Source organism: Lates calcarifer, unplaced genomic scaffold (genome assembly GCF_001640805.2).
Source record: "Lates calcarifer isolate ASB-BC8 unplaced genomic scaffold, TLL_Latcal_v3 _unitig_801_quiver_828, whole genome shotgun sequence".
In the NCBI taxonomy this organism is placed as follows: Eukaryota; Metazoa; Chordata; class Actinopteri; family Centropomidae; genus Lates; species Lates calcarifer.
Genome location: NW_026118005.1, coordinates 25525 through 50516, shown reverse-complemented (window position 1 = coordinate 50516; position 24992 = coordinate 25525). Strand labels below are relative to the sequence as shown.

Genomic DNA, 24992 nt, shown 5'->3' with positions numbered 1-24992 from the left:
GAAAGCATTGCCAGCTAGTGCTTTCATTCTTGTTGCCCGAATTTAACAAGCCCTTCAAGCAAGCCAAGTGCAAAAAATGATGTTAATAAAAGAAAGAAAAGTCAGGCTATTATAAATTTCCCACAAAATGAATTGCCAGAGGGGATCATGTAAAGGTGTCTTTTAGGAAGCAATTGCATTTAATGACATCATTAAAGTCGTGTGATGTGTTCGTGTATCCTCTGCACAAGTATCCATTTGATGATTATATACCATTGAGCCATTTGGGTAACTAAATTGTTGTCCTCACTCTTCATCAGTGTGCACACTGGAAGATAAACATCTACCATGGAGTCACACATTCTGAGCCGTTATCTTGTTAAAAGTGAGTGAGATATGGTACATATTGAGTAGTTTTGAATTTTGCTTTGACAATAATTTAACTTTAACATTCATGTCAGTATAGCTTCTTTGAATTTGAGAGAGAGAGAGAGAGAGTGAGCATACAAATGAAACTACACAAACGTTAACATTAGCTTGTGTCTCTTTGTGGTTGTTTTGTGTCTTTGTTTAATGTAGAAAAATACACCTTTATCTGGAAAGTCCAACCTTTGGTCATTTGGCGTTGTTTAAATACCAGAATGGTCTTGCATGAGGGCTAGTGAGGCCAAGCATAAAGTATAAAGCTACACAGGAATTCCTTCAAAACACCCTCATCGGATCATTAAGCACCTGGTAAAACAAACTGAAACAAAAGCTATACACACCTAGTTATCAGTTAACTAGTTTTTCTACATTTCAATACTCTGCCTCATTCTCATTTTTTCCAGCTTGCCACATCTCTTTTGTTCAACAATAGACTTCACAACAGAGAGAGACGCACAATCCTGGTTATGTGGTTATGACAGTTTATTCACTGACCCTTGCAACATTCACTCTCCTTTGTTCTATTGCTTGTGGAGCCTCTGCATTTAGGCATATGATTATGTATTTGGTGCTAGACAAGTTGAACTGCACCAGGACACACAACAAAGAGATAAAGACAGAGACACAGAGCATCAAACTATCAAACTGTCTCAATAGGATTCAAGTTCAAAGGTTCTACTAACCTTTGTTAGGTTTCCATTTGCAGTCCCATTTCATATTTAGAATATAATGAATTTTCACACAATGAGCAAAACATGATACCTAAACTTTGTTTTACTTTGTTATGAAGATGGTTGCATTGAAGAAAGCAACATATAAGTTGACCTATATAATGACATATATTGTGATATATAATGTAATCATAATAGTAATTGAGCTCAAGGTATAAGAATTCAAAGAAAAACAACAACATGAAGTTAAATGTCACCAATAAAACAGATTCAAAAACAAATAAAAAATGAAAGTGACTAAGTAACAATAAATGAACAAAGATACAGTAAAATAACACAATCACCAAAACAACCTCTGATCAAAAATCATTCAGAGTTATTTCTAATCAGATTTCCATGTTAACTCACACAAACAATAAAAGCAAATACAACTAAATATTTAAAAATCCCCAAAACCACAAGTTAAATGTTCACTTTAAATGTCAGACTCCATCACACATGTTGGTAGTGCTGTACAGCCTGTAACCATTGTAAGAAATACATAGTTGAACTTGCAGATTTGTTTGCAGTTATACAAAGATGAAGAAGCATGGATGGGACTGAGTCGAATAAAACAAAGCCCTGGAACATGTTATGTCAATTTCAGACAGTGATGCTTTAAGTAACTGTGATGATTGTCCTCTACAGATTTACATAAGGACATGCTTTTAGTGCACACATGGTATAAAAGAGTGATTCAGTTTAAAATGTGACATATTCAGCTGCAGATGGAGACAGTAGTCTCAAAAATATGTATAATATTGAACAGGGCTTCAGAAAACCAGAGTGCAGGGCCTTATTAAGTAACAGTTCACTCTCATTTTTAATCACTTACAATCATATAGAATCAATGAGTATCAGAGAGTTTGTTTTCTTTTTTCAGTTTGGAGCTGCATCTTCGTTGTTCTAGTGATTTTCCCCACTGATGAGTTCTGGGTTTCCCTCCTGTATGTAAATAACTTCACTGCTCATGTTCTCATCCTAACTTAATAAAACTTATCACTGTCATTTAATAGAACTTTCAGCCTGAGGGCTTCATATAGTATACAGTGTCACACAGACTAGAACTAAATGTTACATTAAGTATTGAAAAGTGTTTGTTTGTGCACCACTGCTCAAAGTGGCTCTTGACATCCTCCCAACTCTTTTCATCATTCTTCAAGTAAATCCTCAGAAAAGTGCTCTGGAAGAAGGCTGGCAAGAATAACATCAGCATACACGTGAGAATAGAGATACAACAGAGGCTTCCTACACACAAGGAACAAACAGCCCATGCAAGGAAAGAATTAGAAAAAACTCTTCTCATGTTTTCCATTGGTTTAGTTCTGACCTGTTCTTTGGGGATCTTGAATGGTTTGTCAGGCTCAAACTTGCTGTAGAAATACACTTTGCTGATCGGGTCCTTCTCTTTCATCCCGTAATCCACAGCACGAACCTAAAAGAGAACGATAAGAGATACGCTTATGTATATTATGTGTATTATGCCATAGAGTCAGAGTCAGAGTCTGGAAACATCTTCCAAATCAATGATAATCAACAAACCCTTAGATTTTAAGAAAAGTGAAGTGAAAGTAAATAGACTAAAAACATACCACAACTTCAAAGTCCTCTGGTGTCAACCTGTCCACTGGTCAATCTCCTCCTGAGGGAGGGAGGAGAAAGGGTGAGGAGAAAGGGTGAGGAATGAGAGGGACAAGAGATTGTGGATTAATACCACCTGATATCATACAGTAAGAACATGTCCACATTTAGCCAATAACATTAAAATGCTTCTTTTTTGCTAAAAGGAATTTGTTATAGTATAGTATACAACTAAAATAGAATGATAGAGACGACTGAAACAGGTAACATACACACAATTTTCAACCACAGCATGGCCATAACATTTTCCACAATGTGATTGAAGTATTCAGTGTTATGTTACACACACCACAGTCAGATAAATAGGAACTCATAGGAATTTGCTTTGTACATACTTTCTTCTGTCCATAATTGTTCTAATTGTCTAGAATTGTAACCTGGTTTCACAGAGGAAGCCACTCACCTAATGCCCATTTCCCTTTGTTTGTCACCAGTGAGTATTTGCAGCTCGATGCCACCAATTCCTTTCTCTATATAAAAGAGGAAACAGTTAATGGCTGTCCTGTTGTTATGACAAATAACCTTGATATTAGCTTTTATTCTTCCCAACACCTAAACATGGGGAATATCCTGAGTTAAACTGGCATATTAATATAATAATACATTTTCCTTGAGATGACTTTTGTTGTGATTCCGTGCTATATAAATAAAATAAAACTGAATTGAACTGAATATTTATTTAGGCCAGCCAGGAGCTGAACACTAACCATCAATTTAAACTACAGAACCAGAAAACTGACCTTTAAATTGGTCTTGGAGGTGGTCACGCAACTCTTTCACTCTCCATTCCTAATGGTCTGATGGCAACTCCATCTGTCGTTTATGGGATGTTCCTGTCATGTAATTGCAGGATAGTCACACCAATAATGTTATATGACATTGTTAATACAGCCGATCAGGGCAGACTTGCACAAAAGACACTCAGAGTTTACCCAGCATTTTATGTCATGACCCAACACATTAGACTGGTCACTCCTCTTATAGTGGAGGTCTACTGTGATTGGAAAACAAACATTTAAAAAAAAAATCAACAACCAAACAATCACAAACTAAACTGAAAACACAGAATTTCAATAGACAAAACAACAAAAAAAGGAAAGTATTTCAAAATACAAGTTCAGAAAACAAATCTTGAAAGAAAGTAAATACCTCCTTCTAATTTTTATCTTGACTCCCAACCCTGTTTCCCAGAATTTACTGTTATATACTGTATATATTTGCATCACCTAATTTTTTCAGGAGGAAATGTAAATGCTGCCTGAATTAAATTCACTGGCAATATTTTGTTCCAATACAGAAAGTATAACATTCTAATACGTAGTGAAAAGTAATGTAAATGTTTACACATAAATACATGTTGTATCTGAAGTGTGTATACATGTTGTATCAGTGTATCAGCATACCTCTGAACATATTAAGGCTTTAATAGAAAGTTAGGTTTAAATAAAAGCCTTTGAGGCTCTCAGCAAAAAAACTAAAAAAACTAAACTATTTAGGTGCAGTCAACAGTGAGAACAAAGAAATTCTAAGAGAGATTAAGTATAACAATACAAAAATGTTCTTGTAGGAGGTGTAATAATAAAGTACCTAGAGGAACAATAAACAAAACTTAGCACACCTAGTGTAATTATGAAACAAAAGAGTGCAATTAAAAATACTTTCACTTTTCCTGAGTGATCAGTGAACTAGTTTTTCTACATTTCATACTGCAGTCTTCCTCATTCTCATTTTGTCCAGCCTGCCAAATCTCTTTTGTTTGATAATGGACTTCATAAGGGAGATCCAAAGACTCACAGTCCTGGTTATGTGGTTGTGAAGGTTCATTCACAGACCCTGGAATCTTTCACACTCTATTTCTGTCTCCTCTTTAATTTCTGATGTATGGTTAAGTTCATTTTGTATGACTTTGCCTTATTCTGTGAAATTGGCACAACTTCTTGATGCTGTTTCCGATTTTCAGATGTTCTACAAGTTGTCTAGCCAAACTGGGAAACAATAGATGAGCAGTGTAACTTGAGAGGGGGAAAAATGGATGTGGAACCTTACAGAAACCTTTATATGGTGTTGTACTTTTATTACCCTCCAGTTTAGTGCTACCAATTTGGAGGACAGACTGTTGGAGCCTCATATTATTTTCTGGTGAACTTAGGATATATTTTTACACAGAAAGAAGACTATGGATTTTGTTCCCCATGAGTTCCCCAGATTTACATAAGGACATGCTTTTAGTACACGCATCATATAAAACAGTGATTCAGTTTAAAATGTGATATATTCAGCTGCAGATGGAAACAGTAGCCTAAAACAAAGATGATTCAAATTATCAAAGTTTAACAAAAATATGTATAATATTGAACAGGGCTTCAGAAAACCTGATTACACTGTGTTAATATGTAATAATTGTGGTTTACTTTTCAGTTTTGAGCTACATCTTCATATTAATTGTTCGGTTGTTTTCCCCATCAGCTGACTCTGGGCCTCCATCCTGTATATAAATAAAGACAACACCAACAGTCACATTAGTATCAACAAGAGCAGTACAGAGTGTGTCTGGTGAGAGCTGTAGTTCATAATTACTGAAGCAAGAAACCAGACTGCACTGGAGCTGATTTTTCTATGTCTTATGTGACAGTAAATTGACTTGGCTTTAAGAGGAAGTTATAGGTATTTTCTGTTATTTTATTTTATTTGTTTACATCTATGGACTGATTAGTTGTTTAATCAAGAAAAAATCAGCAGATTAATTGATACTGAAAATAATCATAAGCTTCAGCCATAGACTGAACTAACTTCAAATCCAAGATCAGAGAGTAACAGACCTGCAGTCAGATCCTGGAGCTCTGATAAGATGTAACTTTGCTCCTTCACTGCTCAGGTTCTCATCCTAATGCTCTTAACTTGATAAAACTTATCACTCATAAGTTTTGTCATTTAATAGAACTTTCAGCCCGAGGGCTTCATATAGTATACAGTGTCACACAGACTAGAACTAAATGTTACCTTAAGTACTGAAAAGTTTGTTTGTGCGCCACTGCTCAAAGTGGCTCTTGACATCCTCCCAACTCTTTTCCACATTCTTCAAGTAAATCCTGATGTAGTGCTCAGAAAAGTGCTCTGGAAGAAGCCTGGACACCTGACGAGAATAACATCAGCATACATGTGAGAATAGAGATACAACAGAGGCTTCCTACACACAAGGAACAAACAGCCCGTGCAAGGAAAGTCATTGTCATTTTTTGTCATTGGTTTAGTTCTGACCTGTTCTTTGGGGATCTTGAATGGTTTGTCAGGCTCAAACTTGCTGTAGAAATACACTTTGCTGATCGGGTCCTTCTCTTTCATCCTGTAATCCACAGCACAAACCTAAAAGAGAACGATAAGAGATACGCTTATGTATATTATGTGTATTATGCCATAGTCAGAGTCTGGAAACATCTTCCAAATCAATGATAATCAACAAAACCTTAGATTTTAAGAAAAGTGAAGTGAAAGTAAATAGACTAAAAACATACCACAACTTCAAAGTCCTCTGGTGTCAAACTGTCCACTGGTCAATCTCCTCCTGAGGGTGGGAGGAGAAAGGGTGAGGAATGAGAGGGACAAGAGATTGTGGATTAATACCACCTGATATCACACAGTAAGAACATGTCCACATTTAGCCAATAACATTAAAATGCTTCTTTTTTGCTAAAAGGAATTTGTTATAATTCATGTGAAATCCAGGCTCAATACACAAACAACTAAAATAAAATGATAGAGACGACTGAAACAGGTAACATACACACAGTTTTCAACCACAGCATGGCCATAACATTTTCCACAATGTGATTGAAGTATTCAGTGTTATGTTGCACACACCACAGTCAGATGTCACCATGTCAAACAGCCGTGTAATGCAGTACAGACACAAAGACAGTCATGAATACCTCGGTGGGTTTCTGTTTCCATTGCATTTTTCCCAGACACTTATAAAAGTCTCGAGCTATGATCCTCTTGAGAATCCTCCTCGCCTCTGCCAGCTCTGTTTGTCCTCCAGCTCTGATGAGAATTTGCTTCACACTGTCAGACTGCTCTGGGTCGGTAACATATATTTGAGAAGGAGGAGTGAGTATTAGTTCAAACACTCGATCTACAGGAAAAACAGAGAAACAGAGTGGAGGACAGGTCAGCTGAGGCAAGCAAAGACAAGATGACAAATTCATTCAGTGTTTCACAAATAAATAATTGACATTGTGAACTCAGAGGCATATATATATATATATATATATATATATAACAAAATACAATTAATACATTAGAAGCACAGTCAATCTGGCATGTCTATCACTCAGTGCAACCTTACAAATTTGCAGGATCTGATCGGTCATTTTTAATTTAATGTGTGATTAAAAAAAACAAACAAAAAGAGATACCTTTGAAACTCCAGCACATTGCCTCTATTCATAGTTGATGATTTGCTAAACATCTCCACCAACTAGCAAATGTCCAATCATAACTTATTAACTGTAACTAGACAGGTAAAATGTGTCAAGCCTCAAAGTTCTCCAGGTGTTGAAGTGATGTGTATGGATTTATAGCACACCAACATCTAGAATATATTACATACACAGCTTTCATTCTCAGACAAATTCCATTAAAGCAGCTGCTATAATACACTGAAACCTTTGTGATTTCAGTAAAGTTCAAGTTACAGTTAAAGACCAACAAGAGCAGCTACAGTACTTTTGTAATTGTAATTTAATTTGGTCCATATACATAAAACAGACCAGCACCCTCTTCTAAAATAACTGAAGATTGCTGAAAAAATATTGCATTTTTGTATATCCTGCTCACTGCTTCCTCTCTAATGTTCTTCAAACATGGGCTAACAGCACACAGTGGTATCTGCTGACCTGTCACCTTGGTGTAGGTCTCCATGTCATCAATGGCGGTGGAGAGATTATACATGTTCCCCCCTGAACCTTCAATCTGGATGTATGGATCTGCTTTTAAGAAGGCATCTGCAATCCTGGATAAAGAAACACAATGTATTATCAGTTTTGAGAATATTTTGCTGAATACCATACAAAAGAGTAAACAGGAAGCAATGGAAATGAGCTCCATCAGACAGGGGGTCAAGCTAAATGTTGTAACCAACAGAGGAGAGGTAGGTACATACATGTGCTCTATGATCTTGTTCACAGGGTGCTGGTAGGCTTTTCTGTGGAGAAAACTCCTTGCATGGAACATGTCATACAGATTGTGCACCTCCTGTTGAAACCATTGCCCACAGGTTAGCAACAACTAATCAGATAAATGGTTGCTTTTTAAAATCTGATTTAAACAATCAAACTGTCACCACCTTGTCTCTAGAGCAGATTTGTTTCACCCCATCCACCTCACACACTCTGGCAAACAGGAAGAAGCGTCGATGGTCAAAATTGTTCTGGATGCCCAAATGGTGGCAGTCCCTGAGAAGAGAGGAAGTGAGGAAATATGTGGAGAAAAATAAGCTGAAATTACCTGAAACTAATTAAATCACCCCAGTGAGTGCTGCTTGTTCAGGGGAAATAATACATAGTACTTCATCACTCTTCAAAGTGAATTATGCTACAGTAGCTTTTTAACAAACTCCACCTGGCAAAGTAGTCAAACTTGTCCACATCAATGCCATTTCTTTTGTTGGCCACAATTTCATAGAGGAAGGACTTGTCCTTTCCTCGACCTTCATATGGCCACTGTGGAGATGACAGATGACAATAGTGGCATTAAACATTAACTGCTGTACCACTGATGATACTGAATGATTTGATACAGTTCACACAGGATTGACCAATACCTCCTCTCCTTGACCTGCATTAGTGTTCTGAGGTCCTCCAATCATCTCTTTGATGAAGAACAGGTCCTGAGGCAGCACAAGGCTGTACTGCTTCATCACCGGCTCCAGGTCATTACATTTCACCAGGTGATCAAACATCTTTAGAGAAGCTTCCTCATGCTATGAGATATAAGATATTAATATATTAATGTGAGAATGTACATGATCACATTTTCTAAGTGAAAGTACAATGATTTCAGTAGGAGAAGCTACTTATCTTTTCCAAAACATGACAGGATACACAGAATGTGAATTCTTGTCTTATCTCTCATGTTTTCCAGGCAACAGATCTGTGGCCATAACTTACATAATGATCATGTGTCTTATAATGCATAGGTCCTACTTCTCCCTGCAGCCTCTAAACCACTGTTCATGTATGTTCATGTACATCTTGTGCATGTTTTGGTTTGGTGTTTAAATGATACTGTTGACATTTATTACAGAAGTAATTTACATGTCTGCTGGAGATGTCATTTTAAAAATAATATCTAATAATGTAAATAATGATGGTTATATGATCATCATTTGGCTCCCAAATAAAGCTCGCACTCAATTACATTATTCTTTTTGTTGCCACCTTGACAACTAAACACCAGCATCTTTGCTAATAATGTATCTTATTGATTAGCTTCCTTTATGAAGCTCCTGGGTGTGATTTTATTTGTTCATTTTTGTGGTTGGTTATTATGTCATATTTCACAGACAACAGAAATAGTTTGTAATAATAATTGTTTCTTACCTTCCATTTTTTACCTGGACAAGCTTTGGGGATGAACATTCCATCAAGCAGATGGGAAAAAGGCCTGTGTCCTAAATATAGGGAAATAAATACCAAATCACTTAATCATGACTGTGTGTGAACTGTAAAATGAGCTAATTGTGATCATGTCTTATCAGACAAGTTTTATTGGAAACAAGCCAGTGGAAGAGACAGGCTTTTACTTTTAGCCTCTGTGGCAAACATGCAAACATAATTTAGAATATCAAATCAGTTCTCATTATAGGGCACCACTGTCTTTCTAGAGAGAAATCATTTGAATTTTACAAACATATCTGAAGTCATAACTTCCAATTTAAGGGATCATGTTCTTCATTGTAAAGAAAGACACACAATGACTGGGTCTAAATATGTATATATGGTTTATTGATGTAACCAGGTAAAAAAAAAAAAAAACATACCTTGTATTAAAAATGCATAAGAAAAAAGTTCATAAAAGATATAAAAAGGTACGTTGCAATAAATCAAAGGTACAGGTGTAAAGTTATAAATATTCTGTTTTACTGTGAAGAGTTCATGATTGTAGGAGGAAGTGGTATTTGAGAATAAGGGCAATATTGGTAATTGATTGGCTGAGATGTGCGAGAACAGACAAAGAGGAAACGAGAGCGTGGGTAACTTTTAGAGGTCCCTGCTGACAAAATCGCGATGGAGAAGTATATGTGAACTTTTATGCAGGACAGTGTGTATCTGCTCGACAGTCCAGATTACATATTTTCGGGAACAACTGGAAATACTGTTACTCGGAACCTGTACAGGTGTTCACCTCTGTGTATTAGTTTGAAACGTTTATGCTAGCGCTTTAGCCTACTAAGTGTATTTTGTCAGGATTCATTTGCAAACTGAATGGACTTTTAGCCGCTGTATGTCTAAAACAGCTTATGCTTTTGTTCACTGTTTTCCGACGTGGAAACCTTGAAGATTTATCAGACAGTGCTAAAAGGTATCAAGTCAGTGCTCAAAGTGAATTGGACTATGAGGGCGAAACTATACACCTGCTCTTCACCGGAGACTGGTATCACCTGCAGAGACCACGCCATGTTTGGACACCTGGTTGCTGCCTTGTTCTTCCCCGGAGACCGAGAGACATGTGAAAGCTGCAGCCTGGACTCAGAAGTCACAATTAAGGTACCACACTTATTTTGATGCTGTTTGTGTGAAACTTTCAAATAGTTTTGGGCTTCACTGCTCCCGAGTTCCGCATTAGGCCTGCAACTGGGACTTTATTTTAATTTGATTTATGCCGGCTCGTGTATATGTGTGTGTGTGTGCTCGGTGAATTGTGGGGTGAATTTGAAATGTATTTATTTACTGGGGGGAAAGGAAACTTTACATTTTTAGAAGACTAGATCTTAATTTATTTTGTTTATCTTAAGTAAAAGAGAGTTTGTTATTTCTAAAGGGTTATTGTGTTTGGTTATTCATCGAGACATATTTAATCAAACAGTAATTTGCTGGTTGTTTTGTAGTTGTACAGTACAATATGTTAGTTGCTTTACTGTTTATTACAAAGTGTGGATTTGTTGGAGGTTAAGTTTAACTTAACCAAGAGTGCTTAGAGATGAAGTGTGTTGGGTTGAATGTATTCTTGCTGTCAGTATGGCTTTGTGTCCATTAGAGTTGATCTTCTGAACTGGTCAGCTGACCACTGAGTTTCTCAAACATCCTCTGAAGTGTTAATAGGTGGTCTGGTTTGTGAGGATAAGTTTTTCTATTTCTATATCTCATTTTCACTGAATGATGGGGAAGCAGGAGTGAAGGGGAGGTTCAGGCAATCATTTTTCGTGACCTTACTTTTACCTTAGTGTGGTTCCTGGTACATGTTCATTTACCTCTCTCTCATCAAATCTGTGATAGCCTGATCACAGATTTGATGGGGCTTGATGTTGCTACATTAATGCAAACTAAACTTTTCCTCAGTGTTTATCTGTTGTTTTGATAAATTAAGGATGGGTGTACATTTTCACAACACAACATACTCAAAGCTGCACTGTGAGTATCATCACCAGCTTTTACTTGACAGTTGGATAGTTTCATTTTTAGAGTAATTTACACCCAGCAATCACCTTTTTAAACCTATCACATTTAATAATGGACAGTTGTATATCACTCACCCAGGTCATGGCAAAGTCCTGCAATTTTCACACAAAGGACGTCTCTGTCAGTGATGTTGAGTTCAGGCTGCCTTGTTCTCAGAGCTTGTGCAAACTCTCCTGCTAAGTACGCCACCCTATACCACCGCACACACACACACACACACACACACACACACAACCTCAAAACTCATTCCACAATTGCTTTTGAATACACTGCTGCAGACTCAAATGCTGAACTTTTATTTTTCTCTGCTGATGAATGCAGTGTGTTTACTTTTTAAAATGTTTTATTCATCTTCGGTCTTCCCTTTAACCCCTTTAAACTGTGACTGACACATAGCTGTGTCTGTCTTAAAACATATAGACATACCCAATCGAGTGTTCAAAGCGGTTGTGGGATGCTCCAGGATAAACAAAGTAGGTCCCTCCGAGCTGCTTGATGTTTCGTAGCCTCTGGAACTGAGGTGTGTCTATGATTCTGACGAGAAGTGGGTGTAACTCCACATGACCGTGGATGGGATCATTAAACACCTGGCAGAAGACAGAGCAAACATTTAGACACACCCAGTTCAATTATTATTATAGTACTGGTAAAACAGCCTAATTTGTCTTGTGACTTCAGAGAACTAGTCTTGCTTCATTTCATTCTGTAATCTTAATTAATTTTTAACAGTCCTGATTGTGTGGTTTTGAAGGTTCATTTACTGACCCTTGTATCTTATACACTCCCTTGTTGCTTATTTTGCAACTGTTATTGTTTACTCTTCATCTTTCCTCTGTTTAGTCTGTCTTATCTCTCCTGCCATGAATATGTAGTATGCTCTATGGTTAGGTACATTTTATATTACCTTGCCTTGTTCTTGTTGTTTACTGATTCTGCACCGGGTTATCAGATGTTCACCAAGTCACAAAAAAAAAGAAGGAAAAACAATATTAGGGAGTGAGTTGAAGAGAAAACAGTGTGAAAGTGCAGTTAGTTAAAAGTTAGTAAAAAGAAATACAGTCAGGTTGTTGTTGCACCAAATTATTGTGACCACTTCAAGGAATTTGCTTTGTACATTACAACTTGGTTTAACAGAGGGAGCCACTCACCTAATGCTCATTTCCCTCTGTTCAGCATCTTTGAGTTTTTGCAGCTTGACGCCATCAATTCCTTTTTCTGAATAAAAGAGGAAACGGTTAATAGCAGTCCTGTTACACATGGTATTTATAATGGCAAGTAGCATTGATATTAGCGTTTATGCTTCCCAACACAGAAACACGGGGAATGTCTTGAGTTAAACTGGCATGTTTATTTAGGCCAGCCAGGAGCTGAACACTAACCATCAATTTAATCTACTAAACCTGAAAACTGACCTTTAAATGTTTCTGGCAATTTTTGGAGGAACTGACACAACTTGTCCACTCCCCATTCCTTGTGGTCTGATGGCAACTCCAGTGACAATATTGTCTGAGACATTGTAGAGGTTGAATCTGACGTCGAACGAGTACAGCGTCTTCCTGCCATGTGGTTGCAGGGTAGTCACAGTTAATACAGTTCAGATCCTATTGCGGTACAACTGTGTCTTGAGCTACACTAAAGGGCAGCTACTCAACTGGTGTCCACTGTATAAGTGGAAGTACACAGTCATTTGTACTCAGTCAATTGGTGCTCAGATAGCATAAGCTGGCTTTGTCTGTGATGTCTGAAAATTGCAAAAAGCCCCTAGAGATATATTAAGAGTGCATCAGACATCTTGGATGATTTGGTTTGCCTGAACCACGCCAAGGAATAGACCCAGTCTGTATTGTTTTGGTTTCTTCTTTTAATTTCTTTTTAATTCAGACTAAGCAGAGAAAGGTGAATTGCTGCCGCTAATTTAAAACAACAACACATTTGGTCTTCGGAAATATAATGATGTGCATGTTAATGGCATATTGAACAATAACGTGAGATCTGATCACAAGTGGTCACTCGAAATGCATGTGGAGATGCACTCCAATACCAGGTGCGAACTGACCTACTTAGAGCTGTCCACTTGTGATTGGATCACCCAAGATGCATGTTAATGCCAGGTCTGATCAGGGCCAAAGGATTCAGGAACCTTAAGGAGACTCTGATGGAGGATAAAATATACATAGATGCAGACTTCGCTGAGAACTTTCAAGTTCATTGATAAAATCTAAGACTTCCAGTATGGTGGCAGCCACAGGAAAGCTAGCCTACATGCATGCAGTGCACACAATAATTTCATCAATGAAAACTAAGACACAAAATATTCATTGATGACCAGTTTTTCATGATGAAAAAGAGATGAAAGATAAAATGCAACATTTGAAAACAACTATAACAAAATGTATGACATTTTTTGTCAACGAATAACAACTAAACAATAATGTGAAACACACACAGTTTCTCCTGATTATTAAGCTTCCTGTGTCACCCAAAATATTTCTTGTTCAGATGATGATGTAGCCACTTGACCTGTTACACAATTGTTAATAAGATAACATCTTTCAAAGTTATCTCCCTGTCTAATGTTATCTGATGTCTTTATTTCATTGTGGGTACATACTGTCATGTGCAGCGCTGCTCTTATCCCCTGATTTCTGGCACCTGTGTGGCACCTGTATGTTTACTGACTTTTAAAAACCTGCTCAAGCTCCACCCACTTTCACATTGGAAGCACCATCAGCAGCATTGCTATTGTCTGTTTCCTTGTTTCATTTTTGCATATCTTAATTGCAATAATCTTTTAGTAGTACAGTACAGTTTTGTTTAACTCTTGTATGTTACTTTGCATGAGCCAGTGCCGTAGCTTATTCAGGATCAACTAGATTTGGAGCAGTTTTGTTTTTCCCCAAGGCTGTTCAGATTATAATCCCATGTTTCTTTGTTTGCGTTAGTGATATGCTATTTTAACACTGTGACTATGAGCTGCTCTGTTTTAGGGAGTGTACTGTCACACCTCTGAACATTTAGGTTCTGATAGAAACTGGGTTTAATAAAAAATTTGGAGCCTGTCGTATTCTGTGTTGTATTCTGTGTTACATTAGTAGTTTGATGGGTATTTTGTAGTTCTTCATGAGAGAAAACAATGAATTTCTTGTTATTTCTTTGACAGAGAGACAGATGAAAAGCTTAACTTTGTCCACTCCCTTTGAAGTGACTGTTTCATAGGATGCAATTACATATTATTCCTTTGGTTGTAAATACTGTATTCGTTATGTGAAGTGGACCTTTCCTAAGGTGTCTTGTCAGAATAATTAGAGTAGTCTATTCCAAGTTGTTGCTACAGCTACTTATTGTCCTGATATCTTACATTCGGCTCATGATTATTGTTGTGTGGGATAGATGGAAATAAAATAAACACATAACACTGAGTTCTGGCATATTTTTGTGCCTGGTGTGAAATCAGATGCTGCTAGACAGTTGGTCAGCCTGACCAAAAAATTCCACCTGCACCAAAACACCTTCCCTGTTTCTATTCATCCGCCTTTTGAGGCTCCACAGTAGCGATGGGGTTTGAGTTTGAGAAAGACTAGGATTATGGAGCCACTTCACTCCTCTTTGGAGCTAAAGTGACTCAAGAGTCCCTTGGTTTCAGCTCAGCAGAATTGGGGTTTTGCTGTATTGTGCAGGATCCTTGGAAACCGCTGAAATTAACCTAGGGTAATTAAAAACCTGGATGTACAAAACAACAAAAAACCCTGTCACACCTAGTCTGTTTATGAACCAAAACAGTGCCAGTAAAAACCACTCCTATTTCTCTTGAATGATCAGTGAACTGGTTTTTCTACATTTCATACTGCAGTCTTCCTCATTCTTATTTTTCCATAGAGGCAGAATCCTGGTTATGTGGTTGTGAAGGTTCATTCACCTGTCACATTCCATTGCTCTTTACTACAATTTATGCTCTTCTCTTTCCCTTTTTAAAAATCTGTGTTCCTTCCATTTATCTGTCTGGGTGAGATATGATACATATTCGGTAGTTTGGAATTTTGCTTTGGCAATAATGCAACTTTAACATTCATGCTAATAAATCTTATTTGAATTTTAAGAGAACTGCACAAGAGAGATGTGATATTGATGTATATTAACAAAACTACAACAAATGTTTAATTAACCTTATTTACTTCTCTGTGGTTATTTGGTGATGAAAGTTTCATGTCACAATTATTCTGGCTAAAATAATTGTGATAAATGATATTGTTGTGATAATTAAAATATGAAAATATGATTTAAACTCTTCAAATGGCTCCAAAACATACTGAAATCACTTTACATTGCATTTTGGTGAGAAATAAACATTTTACTGCATCACAGATAGGGCACAGCTTTTTTAAAGCAATCAAACAGTCTTTAGAAATCATGAGGTCCCCCTTCAAAAGTATGGGAAAACAATTACAATAAACCACATCAATTAAGAAGATGGATTTTCTGTCAAAGTAAATAAATTCTAATTGATTTGAACTTCCTAATGGGCTGTGGTCAAATTAATATTATGGTTAACTATGAAAGGGATAACTGTAGTAAACTGCAGTCAGTGTGCCTGCAGTTTACTACAGTTACTTCTGCTCTGATCTAACACAGTGGAGCTATTTGTTGTTTAACTACATAGCTAATATTACTTGGCTAACAAAGCATTTTGTTTAATTTCTTTTTAATTAATTAAACATGTTTACTGTTCTCACTGGGGGCGGCTGTGGCTCAGGAGGTAGAGCAGTCGCCCACCAATCAGAAGGTCGGTGGTTCGATTCACGGCTCCTTGGGCAAGATACTGAACCCCAAATTGCCTCCAATGTGTCATCAGTGTGTGAATGTGTGTGTATGTGTTAGAAAGCACTAATTTATAGAACAAGTGCTGTATGAATGTGTGTGTGAATGGGGTGAATGTGATCTGTAGTGTGAAGCACTTTGAGTGGTTGAAAAGACTAGAAAAGTGCTATATAAGTACAGTCCATTTACTCACTGGTGACCTACAGATGAAACAGAGATACTGTTTTTCTCAGTATTTCAAGACTCATGAAAATTAAGGCAGTAGATATTTATGCAATAATTATGTGTGGCCACTAATTTCTTTTTTATTTATGCAATATTGTACATTTTGGGTCTTCATATACTTGAAGTCCCTCTTTTGCACAAATTAAAAATACCAAAAAATACTGTGGCTCAAGGTAAGAGAAAATATTTATTTCAGGACTACTTTATATATTGTGTCATAACAATTAAAGTTATTTCTATAGTTGAACTCTGTCTCCATTCCTGGGCTACTGCAGAAAACAAGTATATGATTCCCTCTGGTGTTGGACAAGTTTAACTGCACAAAGACACAACAAATAGGTATTTATTTCAAATAGAATAGAAACAATCTATTATCAGACTATCTTGATATGATTAAAATTGAAGGGTTCTATTAACCTTAGGCAGGTTTCCCTTTACAGTCCCATTACATACTAAAAATATAATGAATTTTCACACAATGAGCAAAACATGATACCCAAACTTTGCCTTAACCATTTTCATGAGGTGGTTACATCGAAGAAAGACACATACTATATATATATATATATATATATATATATATATAATGTAATCATAATCATAATTATTGAATTCTTATTTCTCATTGATTGAGCTGATTTCAAAAGGTATATGTATTCAGAGCAAAACAAGTTGAAATAAAATGTCACCAATAAAACTGATTCAAAAACAAATAAAAAATGAAAGTGACTAAGTAACAATAAATGTTGTAAATGAACAAAGATACAGTAAAATAAAACAATCACCAAAACAACCTCTGATCAAAATCATTCAAACTCAAGTAATATCTATTCAGATTTCCATGTTAACTCAGACAATTAACAATAAAAGCAAATACGACTAAATATTAAAAAATCTCCCAAACCACAAATTAAACGTTCACTTTAAATGTTAGACTCCATCACACATGTAGGTAGAGCTTTATTACTTTACAGTCACACAGTTGTACTTTTGTTTGCAGATTTGAGTTACCTCTTTTGAAAGCTCAGTTATGCAAAGATGAAGAGGCATAAATAGAACTGACGGCCCAATGAAACAAAGCCCTGGAACGTGCTGTGTCATGAAGATGTGCTTTTAGCACACACATGGTATAAAAGAGTGAATCAGTTTAAAATGTGACATGTACAGCTGCAGATGGAGACAGTAGTCTAAAACAAAGCTGAAGATGTATACATATAAATATGTGTATAATATTGGGCAGCACTTGAGAAAGTCTGAGTACAGGACCTTAATATGTAACAACCCACTCTCATTTATACTCTCATCTCATTTTTAATAATTTTCAATCATATAGAACCAATGCAAGAACCAGAGAGTATTTGCTTTTTTCAGTTTGGAGCTACATCTTCCACATCTTCCACATTTTCATCAGGGTTTCCCTCCTGTATGTAAATAAAGACAACACAGACAAACACATCAGTGCAAGAGCAGTACAGAGTGTATCTAGAAGCAGGACAATAGACTGTGCTGGAGCTGATCACAGTTTTCTTTGTCTTATGTGATTGTAAATTGACTTGGTTTTATGAAGTAGTTATAAGTTCTTTTTTCCCTGTTTTCTTACACGTGTAGACCAACTAATTAGCTGATTAATCAAGAAACTTATCAGCATATTAATTGATGTTGAAAATAATCATTAGCTTCAGCCCCAGACTGAACTAACTACAAGCCAAGATCAACAAGTAACAGACCTGCAGTCAGATCCTGGAGCTGTGATGAATTGTTACATTGCTCCTTCACTGTTCATGTTCCCATCGTAATGCTAACTTAATCTAAGTCTATTACTGTCATTTAATAGGACTTCCAGCCTGATGGCTCCACATAGTACCTATACTATTTTTAAATATTACCTTTTCTTTTGCACCACTGATTAACTTGATTCTTAACATCCTCCAGACTGGTTTTGTTATTCTTCAAGTAAACCCTGATGAAATGCTTAGAGAAGTGCTCTGGGATAAGCCAGGAGACCTGACAAGAATAACAGCAGCATACATTTGAGAAGAAACATGTAACAGAGGCTTCCTTATGAAGAAATACACACAAGAAATAAACAGCTCATTTGTTGTAACTGCTTTTGCTCTGACTTTGTCTCTGTGGATGTTGAATGATTTGTGAGGCTCAGTTTTGCTGTAGAAATACACTTGACTTTTGTCATCCTCATTTCTCTTCTTTGAATCCACAGTACTAACCTAAAAGAGAAGGTGAGAGATATTAGTAAATTATGCCACAACAGAGGTTTGGAAACAAAAACAAAACATGATAATCAACAAAATCCAAGATTTTAAAAAACTGAAGTGAAAGTAATCAGACTAAAAATTTACCACAACTTCAAAGTCCTCTGGTGTAAACTCATCAGGAAAGGCTTTAGCTAATTCCTCTTTCCACTGGTGAATTATCTCCTGAAGGAGGGAGGTGAAAGGGTGAGGTGTGACAGGTACACAAGTTTTTTTATTTTATTTATTTTTTTATAACCATCGCAGAGTATCAGACCTGCAGTCAGATCCTGAAGCTGTGATGAATTGTTACATTGCTCCTTCACTGTTCATGTTCCCATCGTAATGCTAACTTAATAAAGTCTATCACTGTCATTTAATAGGACTTCCAGCCTGATGGCTCCACATAGTACCTATACTATATTTAACAGACTACATCTCAGTGTTACCTTTTTTTTGCACCACAGTTCAAAGTGCTCCTTGGCATCCTCCCGAGTTGTGTCATCATCATTCTTAAAATAAACCTTGATAAGGAGCTTAGGAAAGTGCTGTGTGATATGACTGGACACCTGACAAGATTAACGGCAGCATACATTTGAGAATAAAGATGTAACAGATGCTTCCTATACAAAATAAATACAGACAAGGAACAAACAGCTCAGGGAAAGGAAGAATTAAATTGTTTTAGCTCTGACCCCGTCATTGTGGATGTTGAGTGGTTTGTCAGGGTTTGACATGCTGTAGAAAACCACTTTGCTGTTGGTATCATCAGTGACCTAAAAGAGAACGATAGGAGAAAAGCTTGTTTTTACAAGTAAATTATGCTACAACATCTTCAAAATCAAAGATAACCAATAAAACTCAATATTTGAAGAAAAGTGAAAGTAATCACTTACCACAACTTCAAAGTCCTCTGGTGTCAACCTGTCAGGAATGGCTTCAGCTAATTCCTCTTTCCACTGGCGAATCATCTTCTCAAGGAAAAGAAATGGTGAGAAGTGAGAGGGATAAGAGAAGATTTGATAGAACATCCAGCCTCAGGGCTCCACATGGTACCTACATATACTATATTTAACAGACTAAATATTACCTTTTTTGTGCACCATAGGTCAATGTGCCTCTTGGCATCCTTGGCAGCCTCCAGACTTGTTTTATTATTCTCCAAGTAAACCCTAATGGAGAGCTCAGGAAAGTCCACTGGGATAAGCCAGGACACCTGACAAGAATAACAGCAGTGTGCATTTGAGAATAAAGGTGTAAGAGAGGCCTCCTTAAGAGGAAATGCATACAACGAACAAGCAGCTCAGGCAAAGGAAAAATTAAAAGATTAAAATTTTTGTTGTCATTGCTTTAGTTCTGACCCTGTCCTTGGGGACATTGAGTGGTTCGTCAGGCTTTGACCTGATGTAGAAATCCACTTTGCTGTTGGCATCATGAATGACCTAAAAGAGAAAGATGAGAGATGAGCTTGTTTATACTTTATTATTTATTATATACTAAATTATGCTACAACAGAGGTTTGGAAACATTTTCCAAACCTGTGATAATCAACAAAACCCTATTTTTTACAAAAAGTGAAGTCAAAGTAATTAGACTAAAAACTTACCTCAATTTTAAAGTCCTCTGGTGTAAATCCATCAGGAAAGGCTTCAGCTAATTCCTCTTTCCACTGGCAAATCATCTCCTGAGGGAGGGAGGAGAAATGGTGAGGAATGAGAGGGACAAGAAATTGGAGGTTTTTTACCATCCAAGATCAGACAGTAACTCAACTGTGGTCAGATCCCGGAGCTATGATAAAATGTAACATTTCTCCATCACTGCTCATGTTGTCATTATAATGCTTGTAACTTTATTAAGTCTATCACTGCCATGTAGTAACATCCAGCCTGAGGGCTTCACATAGCACCTGTAATATATTTAAGACTAAATCTAAATATTACCTTTTCTTTGCACCACAGATCAACACAGTTCCTGGCATCTTCCAGATTAGTTATGTTTTCCTTTGAGTAAATCCTGATGAAGTGCTCAGAAAATTGCTCTGGGAGAAGCCTGGACACCTGACAGGAAATAATAAAGATGTAACAGAGGCTTCCCTAAGAAGAAACACACACAAAGAAAAAAAACAGCTCACACAAAGAAATAAAACATATTTTTTGTTGTCAGTAGTCATGTAGTTCTGACCTTCCCTTTGGGGATCTTGAATGGTTTGTCATGCTCAGTCTTGCTGTAGAAATACACTTTGCTGATCGGGTCTTTCTCTTTTTTTCCATAATCCACAGGGCTGACCTACAAGAGAAGGGTGAGAGATAAGCTTGTTTTTACAACTAAAATATGCCACAACAGATGCTTGGAAACATCTTCCAAATCAATGATAATCAACAAAACCTAAGATCTTAAGAAAAGTGAAGTGAAAATAATTACCCTAAAAACTTACCACAACTTCAAAATGTTCTGCTTTCAGCTCAGGGATGGCTTTAGCTAATTCCTCTTTCCACTGGTCAATCTCCTGCTGAGGGAGGGAGGAGAAAAGGACATGTTCACATTAACAGCTATTACTATTACAGACTGCATCTTTTTTCTCAATTTTTGGCTCTCTGTCCACACTTAAACAGTATTTTTTTTAAACAGAACTTTTCCAAACTGTAAGAATGTTTAAATATATGTGTGAAATTGGAGCTTTTGCAAAATGATGACATGAACCTGACCAGTTATTGCTGGGGTCTGTAGCAGTAAAAACTATGTTTCTGTGTGATCTCTCATTCTGTACTTAAGGTGATTTTATCAGATGAAATTGCAGTCATAAAATAATGATTTTACTGGTCCAGCAGCTTTGTGATGATATGTACATTACATGTTTTCTGCTTTAACAGAAAAGGTGCTTTACTATTCAACTATTATGCTCACACATCTATAGCAACAAAGTTACTATGCAAGGCATTGGCCTGCCAGTTACAAACAATTTGGGCTTCATTGTTCAAAGATACTTCAACATATGGACAGGGGGAGCTGGGGATTCTCCTGTCCATATCTTCCTCATTCCATTGTCTGACAAAAGTAACAGAAAAATATGTAATTGGGAACAACTATACTGTGAATTTGGCTGTATTAAAATATTTTTCCGATAACTGTTGTTGTTTTTACCAATATTTCATTAGAAAACACCACAACCATAAAATAAGATTTGTCAGCCATACTGAGATAACAAAAAAAGATAATGTTTACAGCTGTGACATTTGAATTTTTCTCAGTCAGTCACATCCTTTTAATTCATCCCTCAATGTTACTGGTAGGAATTTGTTATAGTTCATGTGAATTCCAGGACCACTGTATATATAAGCATAGTAAAATGATAGAGATGACTGAAACAAGTTAGATAGATAGATGGATAGATATAATTTTAAACCACAGAATGAGCATAACATAATCATCATCAGAAATAATTTTTAAAAACTAATTGTAGTATTCAGTGTTACTGCACACACATCACATTTGGATATCATGACTGATATGTCAAGCAGACATGTATACAATACAGGCACACAAAGAAATAGGTCCACACCTTTTTTGGTTTCTGTTTCTGTGACATTTTGCCCATATACTTATAGAAGTCTCGAGTCATGATACCCTGAAGGGTCTTTCTTGCCTCTATCACCTCTGGTTTTTCTTCAACTTGCATCATCTCTTTCTCCTGTGGGCTGCAAAAATATATTCCAGAAGGAGGACTGAGTATTGCCTCAAACACTCGATCTACAGAAAAACAGAGGAACAGCCGTGGAAGACAGGTCAGTTGACACAAACCAAAGACAAGGTGATAAATTCAGTGTTTTACAAATAAATAATTGACATTGTAAACTAAGAGGCACAAGTCACAAAACAAACAATAGAACTATGTTAAATTACTTCTACTTCTAAATTACTCTTACTTCTGCACTAATTAAAATGAAATATATATATTTTTTATGATTTGAAAATACATTTTATTTAAACATGCTTAATAAAGGCTGGTTCTATCTGGCTTGTATATTTATCTCTCATTGCAACTTTAGAAGTGTACAGGAACTTCAGCACAATGCTTTTTATTTTTTAAACTTAATTTTTAAGAAGTCACTGGTTTTGTAGTATATATGGGAAAAAGAGAGAGAGAGAAAAAAGAGAACATTAAAAAAGGGTCACAGATGGAGAAAATAAAATGCACAAGGGGAAGATGTCTTGATATCAAAACAGGGCGGAAGCCTTCTCATTTAGGTGTACAATAAGCATTGAGAGCGTACCCTGAGTATGACATTAAGGGACACTGTGCTCTTACAAAAACAAAACACAATCAATCATATTAATAAATGTTAACTTTATCCTGTTATGATGAGGTGCCACTTATTCCAGCTGAGCTGACAGTTTTCTGACAGTTTTTGAGTTTCTAATGGTTGTATGTGGGAGCAACGGGTGACATAACTGCATGATTTCGCCCTCTATCCTCACTGTCTGCTTTTTCTTAAATCTTTAAGATTGTCACTCCCACATCTTTTGCTTCTCACATATGACTTATATATCAAAATGTAAACAAATCGGTGCTCTTTGACACAGTGTGACTACTTAAAGGTAGGGTTAGCAGTATGATGTAATGCAATTTTATTCAAATTCAGGGAATATCTCCTCATAGTTTGCTAGTTACCCCCTCTGAAAGTGTGCTGAAAAATATCTGGCGTCTCTACATTGGGATATAAATTAAGTGGATTCGTGTGGTCCATTCCAGCCAATCATGGTGTCTGTGCTTGTGCACAGGGAGTGGGAGGGTATAAATAGGGTAGTGGGAGTGAGAAAGATGCAAATTCCAGTGTGCTCTAACACTACAGAGCAGAGTCAAAGTAGACTGAGGAGAATTGTGAGTATCATTGTCTGCAACTACTTTGCTATCTCTGAGAAACCGTCTTGTTAGCTCTGCACGTAACACACAACGTAAGTTCTCTGTCATTTGCTCTGTATTTTGATATTTGTCTTTAAAACATTTGAGAAAGATTTTATATATAGGAAGACCTGAAAACAAAAGTTTTCAAGCACAGTGGGACTAATGCATAATTTGAAATGCTATGTCAGGTGAAGTTACCCTCTTTGTTAGCTAAGCTACAAATCTACAGGTCTGTCTTTGATCACTGTAGTTCTGCAAAAACAGAAACCACTAACTCTTGTTTTTACTCTGTTATGTTGCGGATGCTGTGTCTCTGTGCATGTCATTCCTTTGATAATGTTTTGATAACGTTGGGATTTGTTGGGTCTCTCACTGTAAATACCTATTTTAAAGAGTATCGTCTCTATATGAAAAGTGCCTGAGATGACTTTTGTTGTGATATGGCGCTATATAAATAAAATTGAATTGAATTGAATAGTTTTATGTGATGTTTGTTTTTCCGCAGCTATGAGAAAGCAGAATCATCTCGATTACACCATTTTCCTCCTTGGTCAGTTGTTAGTGTGAGTTTCCTTGGCGATTTGCTTCAACTGGTTTGGTGGGCTATAGGGATGGGTGGATCAATCCTGTAGGATCAATACCTCAGTATTCAGAAGCTAATCATTTGGTATCAGTTCCATTAAAAAATGTTGATAGTACAATTACATATTAAAAACTTGGCTGGCTGCATCACTACCCAAAGTTTTCAGTGCTTTCATATAGTGTGTGTGCTGAAAACAGCCTGTATCAGCAAAGCTTTTAAAAACGCTTTTTTCTTTCAACATTGTGTCATATTTTATAACATAGGGGAGTTGGTTTCATTGACTCTGACTTTACACAATGTGCACTGGTAGGTGATAGCGAGTTTGAGCAGACGTGTGGTGTTTTTTCGGTAGTTTTACAGTGCAATATTCATGTCTGATCATGCTGAATTATTGTGTGTGGTGCAGGCTGCACAAATTCCAGCCTGTCAGGACACCAACTCCACAATATCCTGACAGGGAAAGAAACTGCACTAGCTTTTGTGCATAGTGCGGAGACTTCACTGTTGCATCTGTGAGTCATTTGCAGTGCTTGTTTCAGACAAGAGGATTAGGTTTCTGGTGATGTAATAAGGATAGGATGTAGAGCCCAGAACTGTGTGAGACTTGGATTCCTGCAATCCACTCAGATACCTCACCAGGCATGCTGTTAGCAGCAGCCTCTGGTTCTGCCATCAGTGGTGGTGGCGGACCCTCTGCTCAATGAAAGCATGAGCAGAATCCTGACATATGTCAGAACAGAAACAACAGAAAAATCTCCTGACAATTGTTGTGAAAAGATTTTATCA

At 36.8% G+C, this 24992-nt stretch overlaps 2 protein-coding genes across 5 annotated transcripts in view; both read right to left on the bottom strand.

The window, feature by feature from the left end:
• Window positions 1-24992, bottom strand: part of LOC108879949 (deoxynucleoside triphosphate triphosphohydrolase SAMHD1-like) — a 50208-nt gene that overhangs the window by 16493 nt on the left and 8723 nt on the right. The window contains exons 13-26 of one of the 4 annotated variants that reach the window (XR_007812654.1): window positions 22280-22467; window positions 21155-21229; window positions 20902-21006; window positions 20661-20777; window positions 20327-20404; window positions 20082-20162; window positions 19811-19936; window positions 19617-19691; window positions 19416-19496; window positions 19170-19289; window positions 18829-18906; window positions 18592-18696; window positions 18358-18475; window positions 17738-17892 (exon numbers count right to left, since the gene is read on the bottom strand). Coding sequence is in view for 3 of the 4 variants with exons in the window: in XM_018671393.2 (XP_018526909.2) it covers window positions 17879-17892; window positions 18358-18475; window positions 18592-18696; window positions 18829-18906; window positions 19170-19289; window positions 19416-19496; window positions 19617-19691; window positions 19811-19936; window positions 20082-20162; window positions 20327-20404; window positions 20661-20777; window positions 20902-21006; window positions 21155-21229; window positions 22280-22467 (1361 nt within the window). In the remaining variant the exon portion in view is untranslated. Of the gene's footprint in view, window positions 1-16526; window positions 17893-18357; window positions 18476-18591; window positions 18697-18828; window positions 18907-19169; window positions 19290-19415; window positions 19497-19616; window positions 19692-19810; window positions 19937-20081; window positions 20163-20326; window positions 20405-20660; window positions 20778-20901; window positions 21007-21154; window positions 21230-22279; window positions 22468-24992 lie in introns of those variants that run through there. The other 3 variants (XM_018671393.2, XM_018671394.2, XM_018671396.2) reach the window with 3 other exon arrangements.
• Window positions 887-12946, bottom strand: LOC108879947 (deoxynucleoside triphosphate triphosphohydrolase SAMHD1). Its single transcript, XM_051069287.1, has 14 exons — window positions 12844-12946; window positions 12580-12646; window positions 11858-12037; window positions 11506-11621; window positions 9353-9423; window positions 8575-8733; window positions 8373-8473; window positions 8098-8206; window positions 7915-8006; window positions 7649-7764; window positions 6683-6885; window positions 6269-6318; window positions 6015-6119; window positions 887-2309 (listed from the first exon to the last, which is right to left on the bottom strand). Exons 1-12 carry the CDS (start codon window positions 12944-12946, stop codon window positions 6292-6294), a joined length of 1344 nt encoding a protein of 447 aa, XP_050925244.1. The 3' UTR covers window positions 887-2309; window positions 6015-6119; window positions 6269-6291.